The following is a 24,545-nucleotide window of genomic DNA, read 5'->3' as shown; positions in this document are numbered from 1 at the left end:
AGTGGTGTGGTCTGTCGCTGTAAGTGAAGGTTAACGTGCAGACATTGCTGTGCTTGGTTAGGGTAGGCTAAGTGTAGGCATCTAACCGTTTTAGCTAACATGAAGGAACTTGAGGGCGGGGTTTGTCGATGCATTCTAGGAGGTGTCTTTGTAGGAAGTAGAATGTGTACTGGTAATTATTGGTAGTTGATTGGATAGTTGGTTTTCTGTCTGGATGTCTGTCTGTTTATCTCTCTGTATGTGATTGGCTAGAGTTTTCCAGTGTTAAAGTGTGACTTGACTGAGGGCAATACTTGGCTTGGTGGACCTACTATATTTACGTTTGCGATCACTACAGAGACAACCATCATGATCTGTTGCATCTCAGTCTGAAATAATTGTAAAAAATTGCCAATTAGAGGTTATAATCCACGTATAGATTTCCACCAATAACATGTTTCTGGTGTGAAAAGGAAGATTAGTGCTTTTAGAAAAAGACAGAATAAAGTTCTAATGGCGGGGGGGAAACAGATACATCACCTCTATATTTGAGGTTACTACATAGCCTATAAACTTTCAGTAGATACCATGGGCTGTATGCTGTTAGATTTTGCAAGATTTTTTGTCAACTGAACAAGATTTATTTTGCAGTGTCATCAACAATAAAATATTTAAAAAAAAGGTATTATAATATGTATTGTAAAAGAGATACCTACAGATATGGCTTTTGTCATGATTTAAATGAGACTAAACTGAAATTATGCCATTTTGTCATTGTGCTAAAATAAAAAAATAAATATTATATTATATATTAAAATATATTTGCTAACCTACTGCCATGATTTCTGTGAATATGAATATAAGAACTGTTATCTGACCATTGTACTGCATATGCCTGGGTCTTCTCTAATGTTCACACATCTTTATTATTCTAATTAACTATTTACTAACACCTCTAAATTAATGTCTTGATAAACAGGAAAATGTAAACAAACCTGAGTTTTCAAGATAACATGTTTCAAGTACAATTACATTTGCAGCTAGAGAGGGTAGGGTATTTTGTGGGGAAATTATATTACTGTTACAATTAAGTTGTTCCAGCCAGGCACACTGTTATCTCACATATATAAATGTTATCTCATATATAAGTACACACATACACACATAAATATATAGTATTTTTTTCATTACTATATATATATATATATATATATATATATATACATGTATATATACATTTTTAGATTGGAAGATTAGATTGCCAGACCCATTTATGGTATTGTGTAGGGGCGGGATGACTACTGTACTGGCTATATTCACATCCACCAGTCGGTCGGACTTCAGTCACTGGGTCACCTGAACAGTGAACACTGCAGAGACTGGGTTGTGAAAAGGTAAGAAACTATTGTTTTTTGGGCGGGGATTAAGCATTAACTGTTGCATTTTATACCCATAATAACGTGATAGCATATGAAGTTTGCAGAGTCTGTTGCTCACACAGTAAGCAACAAAACAGGAAATGTCTTAAGAAGGAACAGTGAAATTCTTTGCCACTCTAAAATAAAGTGCATCTCTATATCCGTATGATGGGCTGTGATGGTTTTTCTGGGTATTTCAATGAACTTGCTTTTAAACTCAACAAACAACTGTTCCAGAACAGCAATTTAAGAATGTTCGGTTTACAGGCCAATTGTGCTGTAACATTCCATCCTACTAAGAATTGATGCATCATAATGAATCCTTCATGCATCGTCATAGTAGAGCTAAAAATATCTGCTCTCTTCTCTGGATTAGCCGTTAAGGGTGTGTGCCAGTGTACAATGAAACCTGTTTGACAAGATTGTCCATAAATTTACATTTACATTTATTCATTTAGCAGACGCTTTTATCTAAAGCGACTTCCAAGAGAGAGCTTTAAAAAGTGCATAGGTCACTGATCATAACAACGAGATAGCCACAAAACATTGCGAGTAGCCAAAACATGAAGCACACATTGTGAACAACCAAAATAAGTGCCAAAGTGAAGAACCATAAGAGCGTGCAGTTAAACAAGTTACAATTAAACAACATGAACTGCTATAAGTGCAAGTGTACCTGTGGAAAAAAAAGCAAGCAACAATAATAAAACAATATATCACAGCGAGTACAAAAATTTAAGTCAGTTACCACTAACCACAAGAGCAACAAGTCTCTAAGCAAGAGTCATTGTGATCCTTGAGGAAACTAACATCGGGTCAAGCAAACCATTCCTAAGTACTGTTGTACTCCCGGAACAAGTGCGTCTTGAGCCTTTTCTTGAAGGTGGAGAGACAGTCAGTGTCTCTGATGGAAGTGGGGAGTTGATTCCACCACTGGGGGGCCAGACAGGAGAAGAGCTTATAAATCCAATTAAATCAAAGCAGTTTGAATGTACCATACCTTAGCAAAGGAATGCATAGGCACAATAGGTGAACTGAACCATTGAGATCAAATAATTTGACAACACAAAGAGATTGTCATCACTCAACTTTATTTTGTGAGGCCCAGGCCCAGTTACAAAGATGTTTTATTCTTCTATTGTAATGTACACTTCCTGAACTGGATTGAAATATCAGACTAAATCTACTTTTATTGCTGTGAAGGATTTATTGTGAGTACAATGAAAGAAAATGTTTAGGGGCAAGAGAAACATTGGTGTCAAAGAATGAGTAAACAAAGACACAAGAATACATTCTGAAGATCCCAGTCATAGATGTTTTTCAACAGTTCCTTTTAACTCATCTTTAAATGTATTAATGGTCGCCATCAGTATCAAAGTGTGAGACGTAAGGAAATGTACTTGAGAATGTACAATATCTATCTAAACACGCCATAACATTTACAGGAAGAAACTCCAGACAACCTGTGGCTGCTATTTTTAGCATAGCCTACCATAAAGACCCATTCAGCAAATTATTGTGTGCTTGTGAGGAAGGAATCTAAAGGACTTCTTTAACGGACACCTGCAAGTCAGGCACACTTCACCCTGTCACCAATTCCTGTGATCCACTCTGGAAGCCTAAACACAGTCGTCACAGTAGTAGTAAGCAGTAGGGAAAGATCAGAAATGGCTAGTATTCGGCCTTCTCTGTCCACGCGACGTGGTGTTAATCTTGAAGTAGGAAGTGACATTAAGGATGGGATTTCCCTATTGGACGTCCTCTATGCAAATGAGTTTGAGGGAGAGCCTGATGACGCAGTGGCTGACAAGGAAGTGGAGGTGAATTTTTACAGAGGTTCTCAAGCTAAGTGGCGTAACTTCTACTTGGCTGAGCAGCCTGGGCCTGATGGTCGAGCTCCAGTCTGGATCAGGAGAGACGGATACGACGATCTTCTAAAAATAATTCAGAGATGTCGAACTGGCCTCATGACTTTCACGTTGAGGCTGCTGCACCAGCCGGGAAGCGGGGGCACAACTCTGGCCATGCAGCTACTCTGGGACCTGAGAAGAACCCTACGTTGTGCTATTCTAACGTCTCCCACCGCAGACAAGGACACCATCGCCAAACAAGTGATTCACCTTTTTACGGCCGGCCGTCGAGGCAAACAGAACACTGTACTCCTGCTGCTGGACGATGAGAAGATTCTAGAGGTACTACAAGATAGCATCATGACTGAAATGGCAGAGAGAAAGATCCCCATTGACATGCCTGTGGTCATCATCCTAAACTGTGTGCGGAAGACAAACGTCATGGAAAAGGAACACTTCGTCCTCAAGAAAAGTCTCTCAGAGGCCGAGATCCATCGGTTTGAGGAGAAACAGGTAGAGATCAGCCAGAGGTACAGCAGAGAGCACACAACCTTTCATGGGTTTAACATCATGCGAACCAATTTCTCTCCAGATTACGTTCAACAGGCGTGCACAAATGACATGAAACTTGTCCGAAAAAATAAGAGACCTCGAAAACATCAGCTGCTAGCATTCATAGCCCAGATGAATGACTACGTTCCCGGGTCCTTTTTCCTACAGTCTCAGTGTCAGGAGTTCCTGGGGCCACCAGACCCCATCCACGGAGGCCCTTCCTTTGAGCAGAGAATGGAACCTTTTACTCATCTCATTGTGACCTCTTCTTCACGACCAGGACAGGACAAACATGTGACCATGGCTCACCCAATGATTGCACAGCAGTGGGTTAAATGCTTTGAGAATGCTGGTGTGACCAGAAGTGATACAGCGAGAAACCTTCTGCAGTACTTATGCGGACATGAAACACCTCCATCGTTGATGTCTTTTATCAAAGACATGTTAACAAAAAGGGAACAGCAACCCAAAAAACCAGACCAATTTTCCAGATTGATACAAAATATCATGGAATTGGAATGTTTTGGCGGTTGTCGATCTGTTTTAGAAGTAGCTTCAAATAAGTTCAAACAAAACCCTTATTTTCCTCAAGCTCTTGCACGTTTACTTTACAACTACAAGTATTATCCTGAAGCCGAGCATTGAGCGATTGAAGCGAAAACCAGAGATCCCAACAATTCTTTCATTGCGGATACACTGGGCCAAGTACACAAGAATTACTTGAGGAACACCGAGACACCTCGTAAAATATTACAAGTGGCTCAAAAGGCCATCGATGCGTTCAAAGATGTGGAAAGGGCTGCAGAAAGAGAACAAGGAGCTGACATGAGGGGAGACGGGACAACCAAAGTCTCACATATCTTCAACAACAGAGGGCTTTTTGGTTACCTGAAGGTGGCCAATGTTCTCTTTGACAAACTTACAAAACTGAATCTAGAATGGAAGAAAGTTCTAACAATGGAGTCACCCATTGAACGCTTCATCTTGTCAATTGGAGGAGACAATAAACTCTTGAGGTATAAACCTCTCATCCTCAGCTTAAGGGACGAAGTGGAGACAAAATGTGAGTTTTTCTTCCAGTACATAACCTACTCCAAGCCAGACATTTTGAAAGACGAGCCACATTATTTCCTGAGGGACGTCCAAGATTGCTACGACAAATATGTTGGGAAATGTAAACCAAGACACTCACAGCTGGCTATGGGTATTCCCTTCCAGAGACTCAAAGAAGAAATGGCCTTCACCTTCCCAGGATTGCTTTCTTCCATTGAGTGGGGTAAGGAGTCTCTGTCGTCAGGCAGAATAGCAACACTATGGAAGGAAGTCGCAGAGAAAGATCCAGATGTGAATTACAGTCTGAACTTCATCCTTGCCAACGTCATGTTAAGCAATGTGGAAGCGCTCTCTCCATTGCTTATCCCTATGGTAACCCTCAAAGACAAGCTGAGAATGTACATGGAGGAAGTGAATAGAAATCACACACCAGAATTCTACCTGTTAGCCTTGCTATTGTTTTGGCCTGAAAGTGAACGTGAAGAGGAGTTGTATTTCAACATCGAGTACGTCAAACTAATGCAACGCTCCTATGGGAAGACGTACAAGATGTACTTTCGCTCCAGGTATCTTCGCCCATTGTTTTTCCTTGGAGAGGGCGGGGGGGTTGACAGGCTGGTCCACAGCACAGTAATCGACAACCTGGTCAAGAGAAATAATTGGAAAGATTCTGAGCTATGGAAGTCCACCGAAGTCCAGGAGAAACTTCTCAAGATGAACGGAGAGGTGAGGAATTACAGAGTAATCACACGGATTGGTGGCGAGGACATCCAGTTGCATGCCCACCTGCCAGGCAGCATTTGGAAACATGGAAGGGTTTCTTTCTACCTTGGCTTCAACATCAGAGGTCCCGAGGCCTTCGGCATCCATTACTCCCAAGAACACCAAACAACGGAAACCAAGACCCCAACAGACAATGATCACACGTCCAGTGCTGTACGTATACATTCTTACGCATTCCTCAAATTCACTTACAATTGAGCAGGTTGCTGTATGGTTGAGTACGCCATTAAACTACTTCAAATCAAATCAAATCAAATCAAATGTATTTGTATAGCCCTTTTTACACGCAAGCATGTCACAGAGGGCTTCACATACGCCCATAGAACTGCCCCTCAACCAACCTAAACCCTCAAGGAAGACAAGGAAAAACTCCCAAAAAACTCTCAACAGGAGAAAAAAATGGAAGAAACCTTGGGAGGAGCAATTCAGAGAGGGATCCCCTCCTCCAGAGACGGTTGGTGGGAGAGAGGAGCAGAACACAGGCTAAACATAGTCATACAGTGTCGATGGGTTTTTAAAACACCAAAATCCATTATTCAACTTTATAGATGTAGGACAGGAGAGAAGAAATTGAGAGAAGAAATTAAATAAAGAGATGTGCTTTTTTTTCTTTCTTTTTCCTTTCAGTCTCTTGCAGTGATCCCTCTGAGGACCACCTCCAGGAAACCCTGATCCAGAACGAAAGACCCCCGAATTCTGGTCTGAGACCCAGAAAGAGCTTTGGCCTCGTGGTGGACGAGATGGAAGGAAAACACAGTTACATTTACATTTTACTTTGAGATTGGGTTGGATTGGGTTTTAAACCAGTTTAAGCAGTAAACCAACACATTTTACATTTAGTCATTTAGCAGACGCTCTTATCCAGAGCGACTTACAGTAAGTACAGGGACATTCCCCCCCGAGGCAAGTAGGGTGAAGTGCCTTGCCCAAGGACACGTCATTTTTCACAGCCGGGAATCGAACCGGTAACCTTTAGATTACGAGCCCGACTCCCTAACCGCTCAGCCACCTGACGGTTGTTAAACTGCAGAATATAAAACTGTGTACCACGGTCCTAAATAACTTATAGATAATGTACGTGGCAGAATAAGATGCAACATTTTGATTAATACGTTTATCTTTGTAGAGAACTTTGTACTTTGAAGAAATAATTTGGTGGTACTGTTTATACATGTAGTCCAGGTTCACAGGTGAACATTTTAAAAACTGAATTTTGAAAGAAGTAGAATAGCTGTTGTAGAGCATTTGTCTTCCACATGTTGCTTTGGATAGAAGTATCTGCTGAATAAATACACTGTTGTTAAAACATTTAAATATACTGTATCTGCAATTGTTATGACTTGTAACCAACATTAATAAAGGGAGAGATCATTTTTGTACACTGTGTACTCTGGTTAATTTAACTTACTGAGTGCACACAGTACTAAAGTGAATGGGATGCACAGCCTGTCATCTCTGCCTAGCAACAGCCAAACCCACCGCCTTCGTGCCAGCGTGTTTCTGATTCTGCGAATAAGAATCAGATTCTGCGAATAAGAATCAGATTCTGCGAATCAGAATCAGATTCCGAAGAATCGAAGAATCAGATTCCGAAGAATCAGATTCTGATTTCCTGTTGCTTTCCATGTTCCTCTCGTGTTGTATCATCAACAATTAGACTATTCACGCAGGTGTTTCAAGTGGTGCACTCAAATATGAATTATTCAGCAGCAAACAATTATCTTCCTTGTGCATTCTTATGTGCAGACCCCTCCTGTGTGTGTGTGTGTGCGTCCTAACTCAATGATTATAGTAAAAGAAAGCACACCTCATAGCCAACATTTTAAATTGTATTTTCTGAACTTAACAGAGCACACCTTTACTGTAAACAAAATAAAAGATCACACTTCAAATCAACCATCTCGAAATCCAAGCCATTTTAATTCACATTTGCAAAATGTTAGGTACAATTGAATATAAAAGTGCAAAATAAATTCACCCCCACTTTTCAAGACACAAAAAAGCTATTTGCAATCAGGTCAACATTGATGTACTTACACAATCTGCACATTTATAAAAAGCAGTCTATGCATATTATTTTGAATATAAAGATTATAACATTATAAGCCACTGAACTGCTTTTTGTGAGGCAAGCGGACAATTTCAAGCGGAACACAAACAGTTGAAAACATCTTGACCACTTTGGTATGAATTCAGCAAGGAACAGGAAGTGCTACCCAACAGAACTGCTCCTCGCACCGTCCTAACGAAGCAGGCCACCTCGTTTCAGGGATGCGACAATCACGACAGCTTCACCCAGTGCCTGCCAGTGTCACACTTACAACACACCAACCATCAAGAACTAACCGAGGATTCCCGCCTCTAGTGAAAGTTGCCAATGTCATCCTCACAAAAGTTCTTCGTTAAGTCTTATGAATGCTTGCGAACAACAGCTTAAAGAACGACAGTGTACGCGGTAGAGAGCAGCAGTGGGAATCGAGACTTCAGTGGGCGCTCATGTGTCTATGTGCTTCCTGTCAGGCCCTGTTTAAAAGGCAGGACTGGGACCAGCACTAGGACTCACTAACAATGATCACCGTGGTCGTCATGTGACCAGGCCTCCCAACAGGAGGGGCTGTGACCGGCCTGGTCGGCGTCGACCCGCTAAACGTCGGAAATGACGTCACTTCTCCCCGTCGACCGTGCTGATGTCACAGTCGACGCAGGCCTGGTGATGTCACAGTCGCAATGATTAAATGCCCTCTTCCTCCTCGAAATCTTCCTCATCCTCCTCGTCCTCCTCCTCCTCCTCATCTTCCTCTTCTGGGCTGAAGAGCTCATCTGCAGACTCCGTTTGGTCGTGTCCCTCCTCCTCTTCCTCCTCTTCTCCCTCGCTCGGCATCTCCTCCCCTTGATCATCCTCATCCTCATCCTCCTCCTCCTCCTCCTCTTCATCCTCAAGTTCATCTTCCTCCCCTTCACCTTCTGCAACTGGACCTTGAGAGAGAAAAAAATACAAAAAAACACAAAAAATAGTTGTCAGGTATCTGCTTGAGTTCCTCTTCTACCAGACCGAATCAGCTTCGGCGTTTGCGTATCGGACAACGACGATTTGTGTGGAAAGTGCATTGTTTGTGTGTGTGCGCGCGCGCATGTGTGTACTCACAGAGGCTGTCGATGGCATCGTTGACGTGGGTGCGTACTTCACACAAGAAGTCCTTCAGCTTGTCTTCCAGGTTGTTACCCAGAGTGTCCATATCCAACCTGGCATAGTTAGGTACGAACAGGGGCTTCTTCATCTGACTTCTGTGACTGTGAAACACACACACACACACACACACACAGGTTAGACATGACAAATCCAACACACATTATCGTATTTCCTGTTAAGTCATTCATATATCCAGATACCAACCGTTTACTAGAAGCCTTGTGGCCCTAAACACCAGAACAGAGAAGCAGAACATTAAATTAGATTTCAAAAGTAAACCAAAAAAAAGAACAAAATGAAGCGCACTCCATCTAGGAGTTTGACAGAGATGTCCTAAATGTCAGGTATGTCACATTCTCCCAAGAACTAATGCAACACAGGGAAGCAAATGAGTGTGTAGAGTTTCGATTTGATTGCCCGGGAAGGCCCTGATGTGCCTAGAATCTAATGGCAGTTTGTAGAACCTCATAAATAGGGCCAAGAATTCCATTAAAACGCCCAACATTCCACTGAGATGAACCTCCACCACTGTGCCACCCGCATATCTGTTAAGGTCCGAATAGACGCCTCACCTCCAGGAAGCGGAAGGGGTCCTTCTCCTCCAGCAGGCCCTCGATGCTGCAGCGCAGCTCCTGCAGCCTGACCTGGTCCTGGCCCACCCTGGCCTGGTTCCCCTGGACGCTAGGCGTGGCGGCGGAGCAGTGGGAGCGAGAGCACTCCCTCAGGGAGGCCAGGAAGGTGCCCAGCCTCTCGCTCAGCACCTCCCCCAGCGCGGTCACCCGCTCCTCCGAGTCCTCCTGGAACTTCTGGAGGGGGCAGAGAGAGAGCGAGAGGGCGAGAGAGCGAGAGAGAGAGAGAGAGAGAGAGGGGGGGCAGAGAGAGGGGGGGGCAGAGAGAGGGGGGGGCAGAGAGAGGGGGGGGCAGAGAGAGGGGGGGGCAGAGAGAGGGGGGGGCAGAGAGAGGGGGGGGCAGAGAGAGGGGGGGGGAGAGAGAGAGGGGGACATAGCAAGCGGTGTTTGTCAAAAAGGTGGTATTTGTCAAAAGGATGTTTTTACATTTGGACATTTTAGGTCACAGAGTAGCTGTATCTTCTATATGCACCATTTGCATGTCGGATGTAAGCATCTGATAACCGAATAAAATGTCATGTACAAATGTATAACAGTGGCGCCTCAGCAGAACGAGAGGCCTGCTCTCCTGGCTCACCTTGTTGTTTCTCTCCTCGTCCTGAATCTCCTGGAAGGTTCTTTCTGCCTTACTCAACTTCCTCTCTACCTTGTGGAGCTGGCGCTCCAAAGACCCCTGTGAGAAAGAGACATATACAGAAAGACAGAGAGAGAGACACAGACATATACAGAAAGAGTGAGAGACAGAGAGAGAGAAAGAGAGAGACAAAGAGAGAAATATATTTTCAATGAAATTTGGTTCCCTGCTACTTTCACAAGATACACATCAGTGCAGTCACACATTTGCAGTCTCTCCCTCTTTTTCACACACACACACGCACGCGCACGCGCACACACACGCACACACCACCACCCTTCTCTAGACTGCTGCAGAATGCCCATTGATGAGTCTAGAACAGGTGAATACAGGTCTGTTCTTTGTTCCCTGTATACCTCACACCAACCACTCCCATTATACAGCCTAGCTACGTGATTGGTTGACAGCCATGTACTGTCTCTGATCAATCACAAACACTGTTTGCAGTCTTACCACATTCATCACTCCACACATCCACGTTCTCACTATCAATAAACACATTATTCACTTGCTGGTAAAAGGACGTGTGTGTGTGTGTGTATGGGAGTGTGACAGAGACAGCGAGAGAGAGAGAGACAGCGAGAGAGAGAGAGCAAGAGAGAGACAGCAAGAGAGAGACAGCAAGAGAGACAGTGTCTGTACCTTGAGGTCTTTCATGGTGTTCTTCAAGGTCTTGATGGTGTGTCCTGAGTGGTGCCCTTCTATAGTGCAGGCGTTACACACACACACCTTGTCGTCCATGCAGTAGTACCTGGAACAACACACAGCCTGGTCGGAACCCTAGGAAGCTAGAGGATACTGGAAATCCCATTCACAAACGATGCTGTGTTTGAGACTATTCACGCAGGTGTTTCAAAAGTGTCAACAACAAAAATATGATCTACGTCTAGAAGCGTCTGTCCTCATTTAACTCTTCTATCCTCCCTTTATCCCTTTCCTCCTACCTGAACATCTTCCTCTCTCCTACCTGATGACTTTGTCTCTCCTACCTGAACACTTCATTAGGTCAGAAGCTTTTAGTGGTTCCCTGTACCCATTTTAAAACTAGAGGGGATCGATCATTCCCAGCAGTGGTCCCTAGGCTGTGGGATGCCTTGCCTCCCTTTCTACGGTGTGCAACTTCTGTCAAAGCTTTTAAAAAGCAACTCAAGACTTTGCTATTCAAGCAGGCTTTTAGTTAGTCGAGGGGTTTTTATGGTTGTTTGTCATGTTCTCCATTTAAAATGTTCCTGTATTCTTAATTTGTAGTGTTATATTGCATTTTGTTGTGAAGCACTTTGTGATTTTTAATCTGCGAGAGGTGCAATACAAATAAACTTTACTTACTTCGTCTCTCCTACCTAAACACTTCCTCTCTCCTACCTAAACACTTCCTCTCTCCTACCTAAACACTTCATCTCTAAACACTTCCTCTCTCCTACCTAAACACTTCATCTCTAAACACTTCCTCTCTCCTACCTAAACACTTCATCTCTAAACACTTCCTCTCTCCTACCTAAACACTTCATCTCTAAACACTTCCTCTCTCCTACCTAACCACTTCATCTCTAAACACTTCCTCTCTCCTACCTAAACACTTCATCTCTAAACACTTCCTCTCTCCTACCTAAACACTTCATCTCTAAACACTTCCTCTCTCCTACCTAAACACTTCATCTCTAAACACTTCCTCTCTCCTACCTGAACATCTCGTCGTGTTCCATACACTTCCTGTTCCTCAGGTCTGCCAGAGGTTCGGTCAGCAGGTGTGCCCTGAACGCCGGCAGCTCCAGGTGAGGCCTGACATGTTCCTGGCACATGGACACCTCGCACTTCAGACACGTTTTCACCGCCATCGACCCCGTCGACACCGACGGCTTCGTCTCCACCCCACCCTCACACCCGGGCTCCGGCGCTGCCGCCTCTGCACCCTTCCCCGCCGCCTCGCTCCCCCAGGCAGGGCAGTAGTCACAGGGGACAGAGGCAGGGGTCCTGGCTGGGAACTGGGCCTGTGCGCCCGGCGGGGCCGGGGGCCTGGCCGCTGTCCGCGCCTTGCAGCGTAAGCTGTCCGCTATGTTGGCCAGCTTGAAGTTCTTGAGCGGCTCCGAGCTGCAGCGGTGGCTCTCGCGGCACTCGGGGCAACGGAAGCGGCCTCGTTCGGACTGGCGTTTGAGGCGGCGCACGCACACGAGGCAGAAGTTGTGACCGCAAGGGAGCAGGTGTGGGTCCTTGAAGAGATCGAGGCAGACGGGGCAGGTCAGCTCCCCTTCTAGAATGCTGGACTGCTCCTCTGACGAAGCCATCGCTGTGCGTTGAGAAAGACGAGGGGAGATGAGGTAGACAAAGAGCGGTGTAGAAAACGTATGTGGGCTTATAACGAACTCAAAGCAGAGGAGGTGGGTGGAAGTAAAAAAAGATTTGGGTTGGATATTCGTGGAATAAGAAATGTAACACACCTCTACTCAGGCACAGTTCAAGACGCATCTATACTTTCTCACCCTGACATTGCCCATATTTAGCCTAAATATGTTTTATTTCGTCCTTGTAGGCTATATGGGAGGAAGCTACTCATACAATTACATTGTAAAACATTTTCAGGCGTGAGTATCAAAAATGAAAGTAGCTCAATTCTGCTCGTGTAAGGCAATTTGGACTTTTGACACAGATCACTGCTTGTTACTCTAAACTCCGTGCCATTTTGTGAGCTTGATATTGACTTATCGATACAATTCAAACTCTCTCTAAAACACAAGTTAATCATTTGCTGGCTAGAGAGTAGGCGAATTGAAATTGTACGTAGGCCTGCTCATTGTTTCAATTAAATTCCCTGTCCTACGGTACTTCGTGTGGAATGTATCAATTGGGTAGGCTAAGCACGCTGTCTTTAATTGTAGCTATAATTTCATAAATGTACAGCGATGTCTTACCTTTCTCTTGCAAACAAAGCGACCTTCTCTTAAGTGAAGTATTGATGAACCAGACCCAGTTTCATAAACACGCCACGGGTAATAACAAAATCAGCCGCAAACCCATTGCCGAAGTAAAGCAATCGATTGCGAGAGCAGGTAATTTCGTGACGTTTCTGGCACGAATCACCCTCGTTTTGTAAGCCGTATCAACCCGAATGGGAGGAGTTATAAGTATAAGCCCCCAAATACATTCACCGCCTTCATGGGTAACCCTGAAACAGAATCGAACAATCACTACGTTGTCGACGTCACGTCACGTGTACGTTCGGGGAACTGGCGCGGTCTGTCCTGCATGTTGAAACTTCCAGAAATATTTTTCAATGGAAGGCCACGTAAACATTGACTTTTTCCAGACACAATTGAAATCTGTGCTGCACATATTGATGGATGTTGCAGTAACTGAAATAACACATATTTTCCAATGCACAGTGGGGTGCGATAACGGTAGGCCTTCTATTCGAAACAGTGAATTGCTCGAATGCAGGTTGAAGAGCGCGCTGGAAGGAATGAGGAATTCAGGAATGAGCCCAAATGACAAAACGACCAATTACAATAGAGCATGGTATCTCGGACCTTAACCATGGGAGAAATCAGATTGCACTGCCTCAACGTCAAAGCGAACTAATTCCAATATCCTTCTCAAAAACGAGGTGAGTTGACGTTGATGAGATATAAAGGCGTTGACCTGCAGTTATTTACTGGAGTGCCTATTCAGCTTCTGTGCGTTAACGTGCGTATGCAACCCGTGTAACGGTGATGGTCTGCTACTGTCTTTCTACAGAGAGAAGACGCACTCTGGGAAGGGATATGGAGCACTCAGGATTGCAGTCTGCTGCGAGGTGTGTGTGTGTGTGTGCGCGTGCGCGTGCGTGCCCCTATTTTAAGGTTGCGTTCTGGTTCGGTTCACAGTCCACTTTAACAGCTGACTTGATACGCGACCTTTTCATTTGAGTTTTATTCCTTTATTTATTCTCCACGCATCAAATTAAATGTAACAGACTACAGGAAGCAACTTCCTAAATGGGAAAGATTCAAGCGACTTGTACACCTTTGATTAAGGGTTTAGCAAAATGTGTAGTTGGATAATACTAGTTTTAGTGCGTCAATCATATACATACTTTGTTTATCTTTAACAGTGCAGTGTATTAAACGTCAGAATTAGGTCTACTACTGATTGGTTTGTGTCTTGATAGGTTCAAGTCCTAAAACTCAATTTCTTGTAAGAAATATGTAAATAATGATGATTCTGTATATCTGCCTCAGGAAACATAGAACAGTTACATCACTTCCCAGAAGGGGGGATTTTACAAGTCCCCGTCTCAAGGAACGAAAAAGCACGTTTGACGCCCGTCAACCACACAACCTCTCCCCTGAACCAGTCCCAAGAGGACGATCCCACCATAACATCACCTGCTGAACAATCAAACAAACCAGAAGTGCCGTCACGCACCACAGTCGCCTCACACAAACAGGAGTCCTCGCCAGGACTCAGGATTGTGTCCGTTTTCACCAGCCCACTGATGCTGGAGGACCTGGAAGCGGATAGGATCGCTGCCAGCACGCCACGGACACGTTCCTCACACCGCGCGCCCTCTGAGCGCCAGGAAACCCGCACCCCTCCTCTCATACCTCCACTGAGAAAAACCCTCACCCGCTCCCGAGCAGCCAGGCGCCCCGCTTTCGATCGTGTTTTGGAAGCGAAGGTGTCCGAGCCCTCGGATGTGAAGGAAAGGCTCGACACTGGGCCTGTCCGGCTGCCAGAGTCCAGTAGAAGAGGTGAAGACACGATGGAAGATTTCGTCCTTACTCTGAACAGCTCCTCCTCCAGCTCCACCGCCTCCTCTCCCACCCTCCCCTCTCCCACCTTCACCTTCCCCTCTCCCTCCACCACCTCCCCCCCTCCTCCTCCGCCGGCCAGCTCCTCCTCCCCGATCCGGCACCGAGCGTGCTCGGTGCCGGATCGTTGAAATGGATCGTTGAAATGATGCCTCTGGTGGACATCAGAAAAGCCCTTGCTCCGCCCTCCCTCACTTGCAGGTCACATGCTCGGCTGTCCGCAAATAGACCCACTCCGTATTTACCGTGTACCTAAGGACATGAGGAACGCTCATGTGTTTTAGTGGTTTTGAAGAGGCCCTTCCAGTTGTGCAGAGTTGGTCAACTCGGGTTCAGTGCTGTTCTGGTGTAGGCTTGATGAACAGGAATGTTGTGTTTCTGTCTGAACCTGTTGTAAGACAAACTTTATTGTCCTCTCACCTTTTTTTTATCACAGAAATACAAAAAGTATGTACAATATGATAAATAATCTTATAGGCAGCTGTCTCGCTGTGATGAGGCAGTTGATACTACAGCCCCGCAGCCAGCAGTGTGCCACACTGTGACTCTGGTTTCCCCAAAAATATTGTGTCCTTTTTCTAGTGTATTCATAGGTGAATTCAGTTTTGTTCAGAAGATTGAGGTCCAGGGTTCTTGTCTGAGCTATTGTGCGGATTGAAACAAATTACAGATTTCTCTGTATTGTAGTTAGTGTTTATTAAAATGTTAATTTGGAAGCCATTCTTTACAGACATATTGAGTGTTATTTTGGTCATATCCCCAAAACTTATTTTGTTTTCCAGTTTGCCTAAACCTGTTAATTTAGAAATTGTTACATTTTGCCATACATTATATTATGATGCTTGCTAAAGGAGCAATATGGTTGAAGTAGGAAAAACCAAAACAAAATGTCTTCATCAAAATGTTTTTCACCAGTGAACAGATTTGCATACATTTAAGGTTTACCTCACTTATTGCTCTCTTAATAATTAGACGTCCCATGTACACACCATTTGTTAATGATCCACATATTCAAACGTGATTAGGCCTACATTGTTTAATTTATCAGTATTTACCTTGCATTTCTATCTGTACTTTTAATTCATCGCTCAAAATAGCTTAAATGTCAATTTCAAAACATTGTTATTGTCAGCCTTTGTTTCAATCTTTCCTATCAACAGATGAATCAATCAAACAAATACAAATCTAGACATTCCCTAACTCGGATGTGCAATCCTTCGGGGGTTTGCGTGTTTTGCTTCCTGGGTCTGCTTGTTTTGCATCCTGGGTCAGCCATGTCGTCTATCCTTCCTCCACCTCACAGCCACCTGATGAAGAGCAACAAGGAACAATCAGTGCTCACTAACCCACTGCCTTACAACAACGTACTGTAGGCCTAAATACCAACCACTAGAAATCGACTATAGTGACCAAAAACATGGTTTGTAAAGAACTGTTTAGAAACGGCCACTGTGGTTCAGATGTTTAGCATTGACGGGCCTCTCACCTTTCTGTTCAGGTCCTCCCTCCTCTTCCTCCTGGAAAATCTGCCCATCCTGCTGAACCTTCCAGCTAAGTCTGTAGTCAGAAACTTTTAGGTTTCCCAGTTGTACCTGAAGCTATCACACACAGAGGATATTTGAGTGAGTGAAAATGTATGTATTTTGTTATAAGAAATATGGCTCTTCCATTACAAGTCTCACTCTCAGTTTCTCTATATATACTTTTCTCTCTGTACCTTTCTCCCTCGTCTTTCTCTCCCTTTGCCCACCCACCCTCCTCCCCCTCTCCTCACCTGCTGTAGCAGCTGGTCAGAGATGCCCAGCTCATTCGGGTCAGAAGTAGAGAGAATCCTAGTTTTCACCACTGACAACTTGGATTTGAGGGCTATAACGGAACAAACAGTTTCCACTTCAAACCGACACTGGCAGTCAAATGTAATTTCCTGCTATTCTCATGTACATTTCCGGAAAACTATTTTCTTATTACGTTTATCTTTTTGTAAGACACCTTTGAAGACAATCGAACAAATAGTCGAATGATGGAAAGGAAGCCGCTTACGTCCGTGACAGAAGAAAGGAAACTGCCACTCGCAAGGCCAGTCGTCCCAGACTCCCTGCTCGCCCAAGACGGAGAGCACGCAGTTCTCATTGCCGCCGAGATTGTCCGGTTTTTCCCTTTTCCAGTACCTGAAGTAGGTTGCGCTCGGGTCGGACCATTCCCAGTATTCTCGGAAAAGGCCGATCCAGACTGAGTTGTTGAAGGCAAGGCCGCGGATCACCTCATTATCCTCCTTGGACAACACGACAGCCATGTCCACGTGGGCTTCCTTGCAGTGAATCTGAGACTCGTTCCACGTCCAGGATCCTGAGTGCACGACGAAGAAGGGCTCTCCTTTCACGTCGTCTGGGTTGGGGATAGAGATCTAGTTAGTGGTGTTAATGTTCATTAACGGTGTTTAAAATACCTGATGATGCCTCTTGATCTGCAGTCAAACGCTCTGGCGGGAAAAAATGTATCTGAGCAAAAATCCAATAATCTCCTACTCACATTCGTAGCAGGCCACGTAGTTCTGCGTCTGGTATGAAAGATCATTCCACTTCCCCAAACTGTTGATCTCCACGCAGTTTCCAGTACCATCGATGTCATTGGGTTCAGTGGCGGCCCAGTTCGTGTAATGGAGGTCTCTACTGCCATCGGACCACTGCCATCTCCCGGTGTTTGCTCTCACTAGGCCCAGCCAGACTTCCCCACTGTAACCCTTTCCAGCTGCCATCAACTGGTTCATGTCCTCCATGTTGTCTACGGTGGCCAGGTCAGTGTACTTCTCTCTGCAGTATCTCTGGGCTTCGGTCCAGGTCTTCGACTCGAGGATTAAGTGGTATTGATGAAAATACCCTGTGGAATAAACACACACACAAAAAAAACAAGCGCAAAGATTGATGTTTTACAACTGCATCACAAGTTGCATCACTCCATTGACTTGACTGAGTAAGCACTTACGGTTGGCTTTGACCCCTAGCAAAAGTAGGACAATCCTTGTAAATAAAAAAAATGGAGAAATGAACGTGCTGAAACTGAGCACTTTGAAATGGTCAAACTGTCACGACTCACGATAGTGAGATAGTGGTAGAACTCACCAACGAGGCGAACCACTGCCATTCTGTCGTTTATGGATCTGAGGTGGCAAGCAAGAATGTAACTCACTTCACCCAATGTTGATATTTCATATTTATCATAAAAATTGTAAAAGTGACTTTGGATAACATTACAAAATACCATTTACAAACCTTTTTTTTATCACTCAAAACTGTTACAGTCCAGTTTCAGTCTTTTGTAACTTGTTCTGTTGATCACAGTGAAGAGTTCTGCCCGGACGGGTCCCAGTATCCTACCAGTCTGAACACACAGCGCGGCATCACACAGAGCATCACATAACCATCTACCTAGTAGACGGTCTTCATGGGGAACATATAAAACCATTTAGTATCATCCTTACCTCCACAGAGCAGGATCTCAGCCTCCACTCACTGTCTCCCTCTCTCTCTGTCTCCCTCTCTCAGTCTCCTTCTCTCTCTCTCTCTCTCTCTCTCTCTCTCTCTCTCTCTCTCTCTCTCTCTCTCTCTCTCTCTCTCTCTCTCTCTATCTCTCTCTCTCTCTCTCAGTCTCCCTCTCTCTCTATCTCTCTCAGTCTCCCCTCTCTCAGTCTCCCCTCTCCCCCCCCCTCTCTCTCTCTCTCTCTCAGTCTCCTCCTCTCTCTCTCTCTCAGTCTCCCTCTCTCTGTCTCCTCTCTCCGTCTCCCACTCTCTCAGTCTCCCTCTCTCTCGCCCCTCGAAGACTGAGTGTGTCTGGTGAGGTGTTTTTCTTCCACCTTTGCTCAGACCAGCATGCAAACTCTTTCTGAGGGTGGGCGGAGACGAGAAGTGTTTATTTATCAGTGGTACACAGACCACATGATGGAAGTTGTTTTTGTCTATCAGATATCCATTAAAGAAAAGAATAAGAACGTATTTATTTAATTTAGCAGACGCTGGCAGTCAAAGGCCATACCCATATCTAAAGCGAGGGGGTTCTTTTCAGTAGTAAATAGGTTAACATATATATATATATATCAAGTGTGTGTGTGTGCTTGCTAGGGTGTTTGTGATTGTTGCTTGAGGTGACCTTGACGAAGCGAGGCCTGCAGGTATTTGGTTTGCTGTGGTCCATGAAGCCTCAGCCCAGTCTGTGTGGTTGTTATTGCAGACAATAAATAACAATTTAACCATTAGTCAAATAATATTTATTTGAATATTCCACACAAGTATATGTCATAGGTGGTTTCAAGAATCTTTCAAGAATCTCACTGCCTTGACAGGTTAGTGATGGAGATGGAAATGTTAATCACCCAGTTTCTAACTCTGTTTCTCTCTCTACATTATGGATCATCTGCCAGAGACCAGGTCTAGGTTGGGTGTCACCATACATACCTATCCAGGCCTCTCCTGTGTCACCATACAGACCTATCCAGGCCTCTCCTGTGTCACCATACAGACCTATCCAGGCCTCTCCTGTGTCACCACTGGAAGCCCCAAGGACTCCAGCCATGTCCTCCATGTTGTCTATGGTGGCCAGGTCAGTGTACTTCTCTCTGCAGTATCTCTGGGCTTCAGTCCAGTTCTCAACTAAAAGTACATGTGAAAAAATTATAATGGGAATATTACTGAATGAATTGTACTTTAAGGTAAAAAAAAATATATATATATATATACAGTTAGGTCCATAAATATTTGGACATTGACACAATTTTCATCATTTTGGCTCTGTATACCACCACAATGGATTTGAAATGAAACAATCAAGATGTGCTTTAAGTGCAGACTTTCAGCTTTAATTTCAGGGTATTTACATCCAAATCAGGGTGAACGGTGTAGGAATTACAACACATTTTATATGTGGCCCCCCCCTTTTTAAGGGGACCAAAAATAATTGGACAAACTAACATAATCATAAATCTAATTGTCTAATCTAATCAATGTCAATCTAATTGTTTAATGCTGAGAGGGGGGGGAGGGCAGAGGGGGGAGGAGGGCAGAAGGGGAGGAAGGAGGCAGAGAGGGGGAGGGCAGAAGGGGGAGGAGGGCAGAGGGGGAGGAGGCAGAGGGGGAGAAGGGCAGAAGGGGAGAGGGCAGAAGGGGAGGAAGGAGGCAGAGGGGGGGGAGGGCAGAGGGGGGAGGAGGGCAGAAGGGGAGGAAGGAGGCAGAGAGGGGGGAGGGCAGAGGGGGAGGAGGGCAGAGGGGGAGGAGGGCAGAAGGGGAGGAAGGAGGCAGAGGGGGGGGAGGGCAGAGGGGGGAGGAGGGCAGAGGGGAGGAGGGCAGAAGGGGAGGAAGGAGGCAGAGGGGGGGGAGGGCAGAGGGGGGAGGAGGGCAGAGGGGGAGGAGGGCAGAGGGGGAGGAGGAGGGAAGATGGGGGGAGGTAGAGGAACGTGTTTGTCTGGGGTGAGGGGGGGGGGGGTAATGCAGATGTCATTTAATAAAATAATAATAAAAAGATGCAGTAGACAAACCTCTACTGCAGGACAACTGTTAACACAAACTGTGAACCTTGAGGCAAATATAGATATTTTGTGACCATACATAGAAACTGTATATCTATCGTAGTCGATTACATAGACATATTTCGTACAAAGCATGTAGATGAAACACTCCCAAATACATAGAAACTATTACAGCTTTTATTTAACATGACCATAGAGTGTAGCAGGGATGCACAATTATAATTCAAAGAGGTCCATTGACTAACATTCCCCCCCCCCCCCCCCCCCCCCCCCCCCCAAGGTACAAACCATTACAATGTTGTTTCAAATTTACCTAACATAACATCCATGACATGCAAGAACAATCAATCTACAAGCCACAATTGATTTTGATTATGAAAAAAACAAAATGAAAAAAACTAATAACATTTAAAGCTGAAAGCTTCCTGGGAGAGTCTACAATAGCACGAGCTGTTCATCACTACAGATTATTTGTTTCCACCAGATCTGCTCGGTTCTGGAGTTGTTCTAAGTTCTGCAATTGTGGTCTCATGCTAACTAGCACACACAGGACGGGATCAGAAATCAGTCTGAGGTTAGTCAGACTGAGCGCTGCAGCTGAGAGAAGCCAGACGGAGAGAGAGATGGGGAAGGAGCAGCAGTTGGAGCGAAGACGAGAGAAGCACAACGGACGTTGTGAGAGACAGGATCCACTCTAGCGCCACCATCAGGTGGAAAAACAGACCGCAGCAACATGATATTAACCATAAGATCGACGCATACATATAGAAATCGCGGCGAAATCTCAACTTCCAGTCTTTCAGTTTCAGAATACTGAAACAAGATGAGGCCAGTTGAAGGACGTCACACAGGAGGAGGGAGATGAGGAAGATGCTGGCGCTGTATCTTCTCCCGTTCCTCTTCCTCAGTAGAGATCTGATGGCCCACACCAGAGCAGCTACACCTGCTACCATCCCATAGCCCAGGAATATGGAGCTTCTGATAACATTAAAACCACGTAGCTCCCCAGTTTTTCAGCTCGCGCATGTAGCTCCCACTCATAATATAGCTCATCTCATCATATACCTCCGTCACATCATGTAGCTCCATCACAATGTTTCTTCTATAAGTTATAAAAAATAAAAATAAAGAACAAGGTATAAATACACTAGTTTGGGTTAACCTGGATACCACAACATTTTAAATGGGCCTATATTTATTTATTTACATTTCTTCTGGCATCTACGGGGTGTCAGAGTTAACAGGGTAATAACGCTTTAAAGCAAAATTGTTTCAACAACAGCAATGATTTTGGCGCATTAAAATTGCAAAAGGAAACTTTATAAAATCAGATTGCTGGAACGTAATTGGCTGGAAAGTAGCGTCCACTCTAAAGATGTGAAGTTGACTTTTCCTCGGCACTGTGTTGATAAACACTCTCAGATGGCCTCACTAGCTGACACAACATGGGTGACAAAACCTAAGTTTTTTATAAAAAAAATCGGACCTAATGTAGGCCTAACTTCAAATACCAGCACACAGCTAAAGCAGATATAGGGCCTATTTCATTTAGGTTTTACAGATCTAACCTGCAATTAATTTGTTACTAACTATGGACAATCGTGCAATTAATCGTGATAATTTTTTTTATGGCTCGACAGCCCTTCTAGCAACACAACAATATGTGATTAACTTCGAAAACATTTGTACAGGATCTGGGACACATAAAACTTGATTCACAGATTGTTGTGGACAAGAAGTAGGCCTACAAAAACAATTAGTAGTAGACATATAACTCTACCACATTACATTGTACAACTAATTTACCAACGACAAATGTATCTGTTTTCCGATTTCTCAAACGTGTTCTAATTAAGAATAAACAGCTCTAAACAGTACCCCTTTTTGACTGTATCTAATTTGAACAGTTTCGCTAGCAGCAATATAGGTATTTTTTAGGTATTAACCGATATGTTACAATAACACACTGTACAAGTGACAAAATCTGCCAGCACCTTACCTGTAGGAATGGCAGAGAGAGATGTACCACAACTGATTTGGCTGGGCTCATATATATCAGTGAGGTGTGGGGTGTTTGTGGTGTGTCTGTGTGTGTGTGCGTATGTGGTAGGGAGGGGGGGGGGGCAGGGTACAGACGAAGAGGGATGGAAGGAAGGCAAACCACATCACATGTTTTGCAGAAATCTCGAGTCAGTGGCATGACATTGAAGGGGGAATTGTCCTTCTTGTCCATCCCCACACCTACGTTTATGCTGCAGTTCTTCATCAGTTTCAGGTTGATCTGTGTGCTTCTGTGAAGCCTTTTAAAGTCAGATGTGAGACGTAAAAAAAAAAGGCTGTAAAAATAAAGTTTGATTTGAGGTTTTAAAGTTTGTTGAGGTGATTCGAGTGAGATGGCCTACTTATCCATGCTTGGGGTCACCATGGTGACGTGCCCTTCTGCTGTGCAAATGTCACCAACCAAAACACACAAGAAACTAAAGAAAGACGCACAAAGAAAGAAATCGACCAACTTCTTTGTTTTTGTTTGCGTTTATTTATTCATCTCTAATGTTTTTTTTTGTTTTTTTTATCTGTCCACAAAGTCATATTAGTCACTACTATGTTAGATCAGTTGTCCCTCACTGCAATGGCAGTCAACTACACAAGAGCCCAAACCCAACAGTGCCTTCCTCTCCTCCTTCCTTCTACCTCTCCATCCATCCTTCCATCTTTCTGACCAAGGCTGCGTTTCCAGAAGCCATCGTAGCTAAAGAGGCTCTTGAATATGCTCGTAGATTACTCCTTACGAGCATGTTCGGGAAACGCACGTAAGAGATAACGATGGTTCGTTATTTTGCTCGTAGAAAGCTAAGATCCATCGTTATCGGGAAACGCAGCCCAGGCCAACAGGAAGCCCAAGGGGCTTCCGTCAACACAAACTGTGGATCCAAGTTCAGATTGCTTCCAGTTCCGTCAACCATTACCACAATCCATAAAAGGAAATGAATAAGATATCAATGTAGCATCAGCGGTAGTGTTGTTCATCATCACATCGCATGTGACTTGTCTTAACCAATCAGGAGACGCAAACTAAAAAGTGACCCCAAATTAGGCATCAAGGGAGCAGCTTCCTCAATCATCTTGAGGTTTGATTGACTTGATTGTCTGTTTTGTCCGACCAGCCAATGGAGGAGGAGGGGGCGGGACTGTAGCCTGAGTTGACGCTCTCTCATAAAAACACGACATCTCTATATCTATCTGTACAACATTCAACGTGGTGTGTTTGTGTGATGTGTGTGCGTGTGTGGTAGGGATGCAGAGCTGCCAACTCTCACGCACTGGCCGTGAGACACGCGCATTTCGACCAGTTCACACCCTCTCACGCCACACCTTGTATTTATCACGCTGAGAAGGCAACGCCAACCAAGTAGTTTTGCAAACGTTATAAACAGTAATGGGCGAGGCACAGATACACGGAGTGAGGCTACATAGAGATTTTACGTGTGTTTGCACCCCCCCCTCCCCTCTTGTGCGTCTATGTAGCCATATGTAGCTTTTTGGTGGGTGTGGTGTGTTTGTGTGTTTGTGTTGTGTTTGTGTGTGTGTGGTGTGTTTGTGTGTGTGTGGTAGGGAGGGGAGACGGGTCACAGAGGAAGAGAGGAAGGCAAACCACATGCTCGCTGTTTTGCAGAAATCTCTAGTCAGTGGTCAGCAGCCATATCTCAGAATCTGTTTACTAGATGTGTCAGCTGTCCCACTCTCACACACAAGGCCGTAGGTTTGAACGTTGGTGGGTACATACACTACCCCTGCCCTGATGCTAATTAGAAGGAAGTTCCAATGGTCTCCTGACATTGGAGGGGAAATTGTCCTTACCGTCCATCCCTACACCTAGGTTTATGCTGCAGTTCTTCAGTTTTAAGTTGATCTGTGTGCTTCTGTGAAGCCTTTTAAAGTCAGATGTGAGACTGTGAGAGAAAAAAAGGCTGTAAAAATAAAGTTTGATTTGAGGATTAAAAGTTTGATGAGGTGATTCGAGTGAGACGGCCTACTTATCCATGCTTGTGGTCACCATGGTGACGTGCCCTTCTGCTGTACACATGTCACCAATCAAAACACACAAGAAACTAAAGAAAGTCACACAAAGAAAGAAATCAACCAACTTCCTTGATATTT

The 24,545-nt window shown here is 44.5% G+C and overlaps 2 protein-coding genes, 2 long non-coding RNA genes and 1 pseudogene across 4 annotated transcripts; 2 read left to right on the top strand and 3 right to left on the bottom strand.

Annotated features, from left to right (window-relative positions):
* The first annotated feature begins 1,294 nt into the window (after window positions 1–1,294).
* Window positions 1,295–6,818, top strand: LOC134010018 (sterile alpha motif domain-containing protein 9-like; annotated as a pseudogene).
* Window positions 6,819–7,536: 718 nt separating this feature from the next.
* On the bottom strand, window positions 7,537–13,161 carry zgc:92594 (uncharacterized protein LOC436996 homolog). The gene is made up of 8 exons (XM_062449122.1): window positions 12,995–13,161; window positions 11,769–12,372; window positions 10,731–10,839; window positions 10,032–10,127; window positions 9,398–9,631; window positions 9,030–9,052; window positions 8,781–8,926; window positions 7,537–8,611 (listed from the first exon to the last, which is right to left on the bottom strand). The coding sequence occupies exons 2-8, from the start codon at window positions 12,368–12,370 to the stop codon at window positions 8,367–8,369; spliced, it is 1,455 nt and encodes a 484-aa protein (XP_062305106.1). The 5' UTR covers window positions 12,371–12,372; window positions 12,995–13,161; the 3' UTR covers window positions 7,537–8,366.
* LOC134009613 (uncharacterized) lies at window positions 11,043–11,748 on the bottom strand. The gene is made up of 3 exons (XR_009928256.1): window positions 11,703–11,748; window positions 11,429–11,672; window positions 11,043–11,077 (listed from the first exon to the last, which is right to left on the bottom strand). It is a non-coding gene; the product is annotated as an uncharacterized LOC134009613 (long non-coding RNA).
* Window positions 13,162–13,244: 83 nt separating the features above from the next.
* Window positions 13,245–14,961, top strand: LOC134009612 (uncharacterized). The gene is made up of 3 exons (XR_009928255.1): window positions 13,245–13,686; window positions 13,818–13,875; window positions 14,300–14,961. It is a non-coding gene; the product is annotated as an uncharacterized LOC134009612 (long non-coding RNA).
* A 787-nt stretch (window positions 14,962–15,748) lies between these two features.
* LOC134010080 (C-type mannose receptor 2-like) lies at window positions 15,749–18,081 on the bottom strand. The gene is made up of 8 exons (XM_062449947.1): window positions 18,059–18,081; window positions 17,855–17,889; window positions 17,398–17,749; window positions 17,329–17,351; window positions 16,913–17,257; window positions 16,647–16,738; window positions 16,359–16,470; window positions 15,749–16,179 (listed from the first exon to the last, which is right to left on the bottom strand). The coding sequence occupies exons 1-8, from the start codon at window positions 18,079–18,081 to the stop codon at window positions 16,154–16,156; spliced, it is 1,008 nt and encodes a 335-aa protein (XP_062305931.1). The 3' UTR covers window positions 15,749–16,153.
* Window positions 18,082–24,545: the final 6,464 nt, after the last annotated feature.

The sequence above is a fragment of the Osmerus eperlanus genome, chromosome 23 (assembly GCF_963692335.1).
Source record: "Osmerus eperlanus chromosome 23, fOsmEpe2.1, whole genome shotgun sequence".
Taxonomy (NCBI): Eukaryota; Metazoa; Chordata; class Actinopteri; order Osmeriformes; family Osmeridae; genus Osmerus; species Osmerus eperlanus.
The sequence above is the reverse complement of the archived record's forward strand: the minus strand, read 5'-3'. Positions and strand labels throughout refer to the sequence as shown.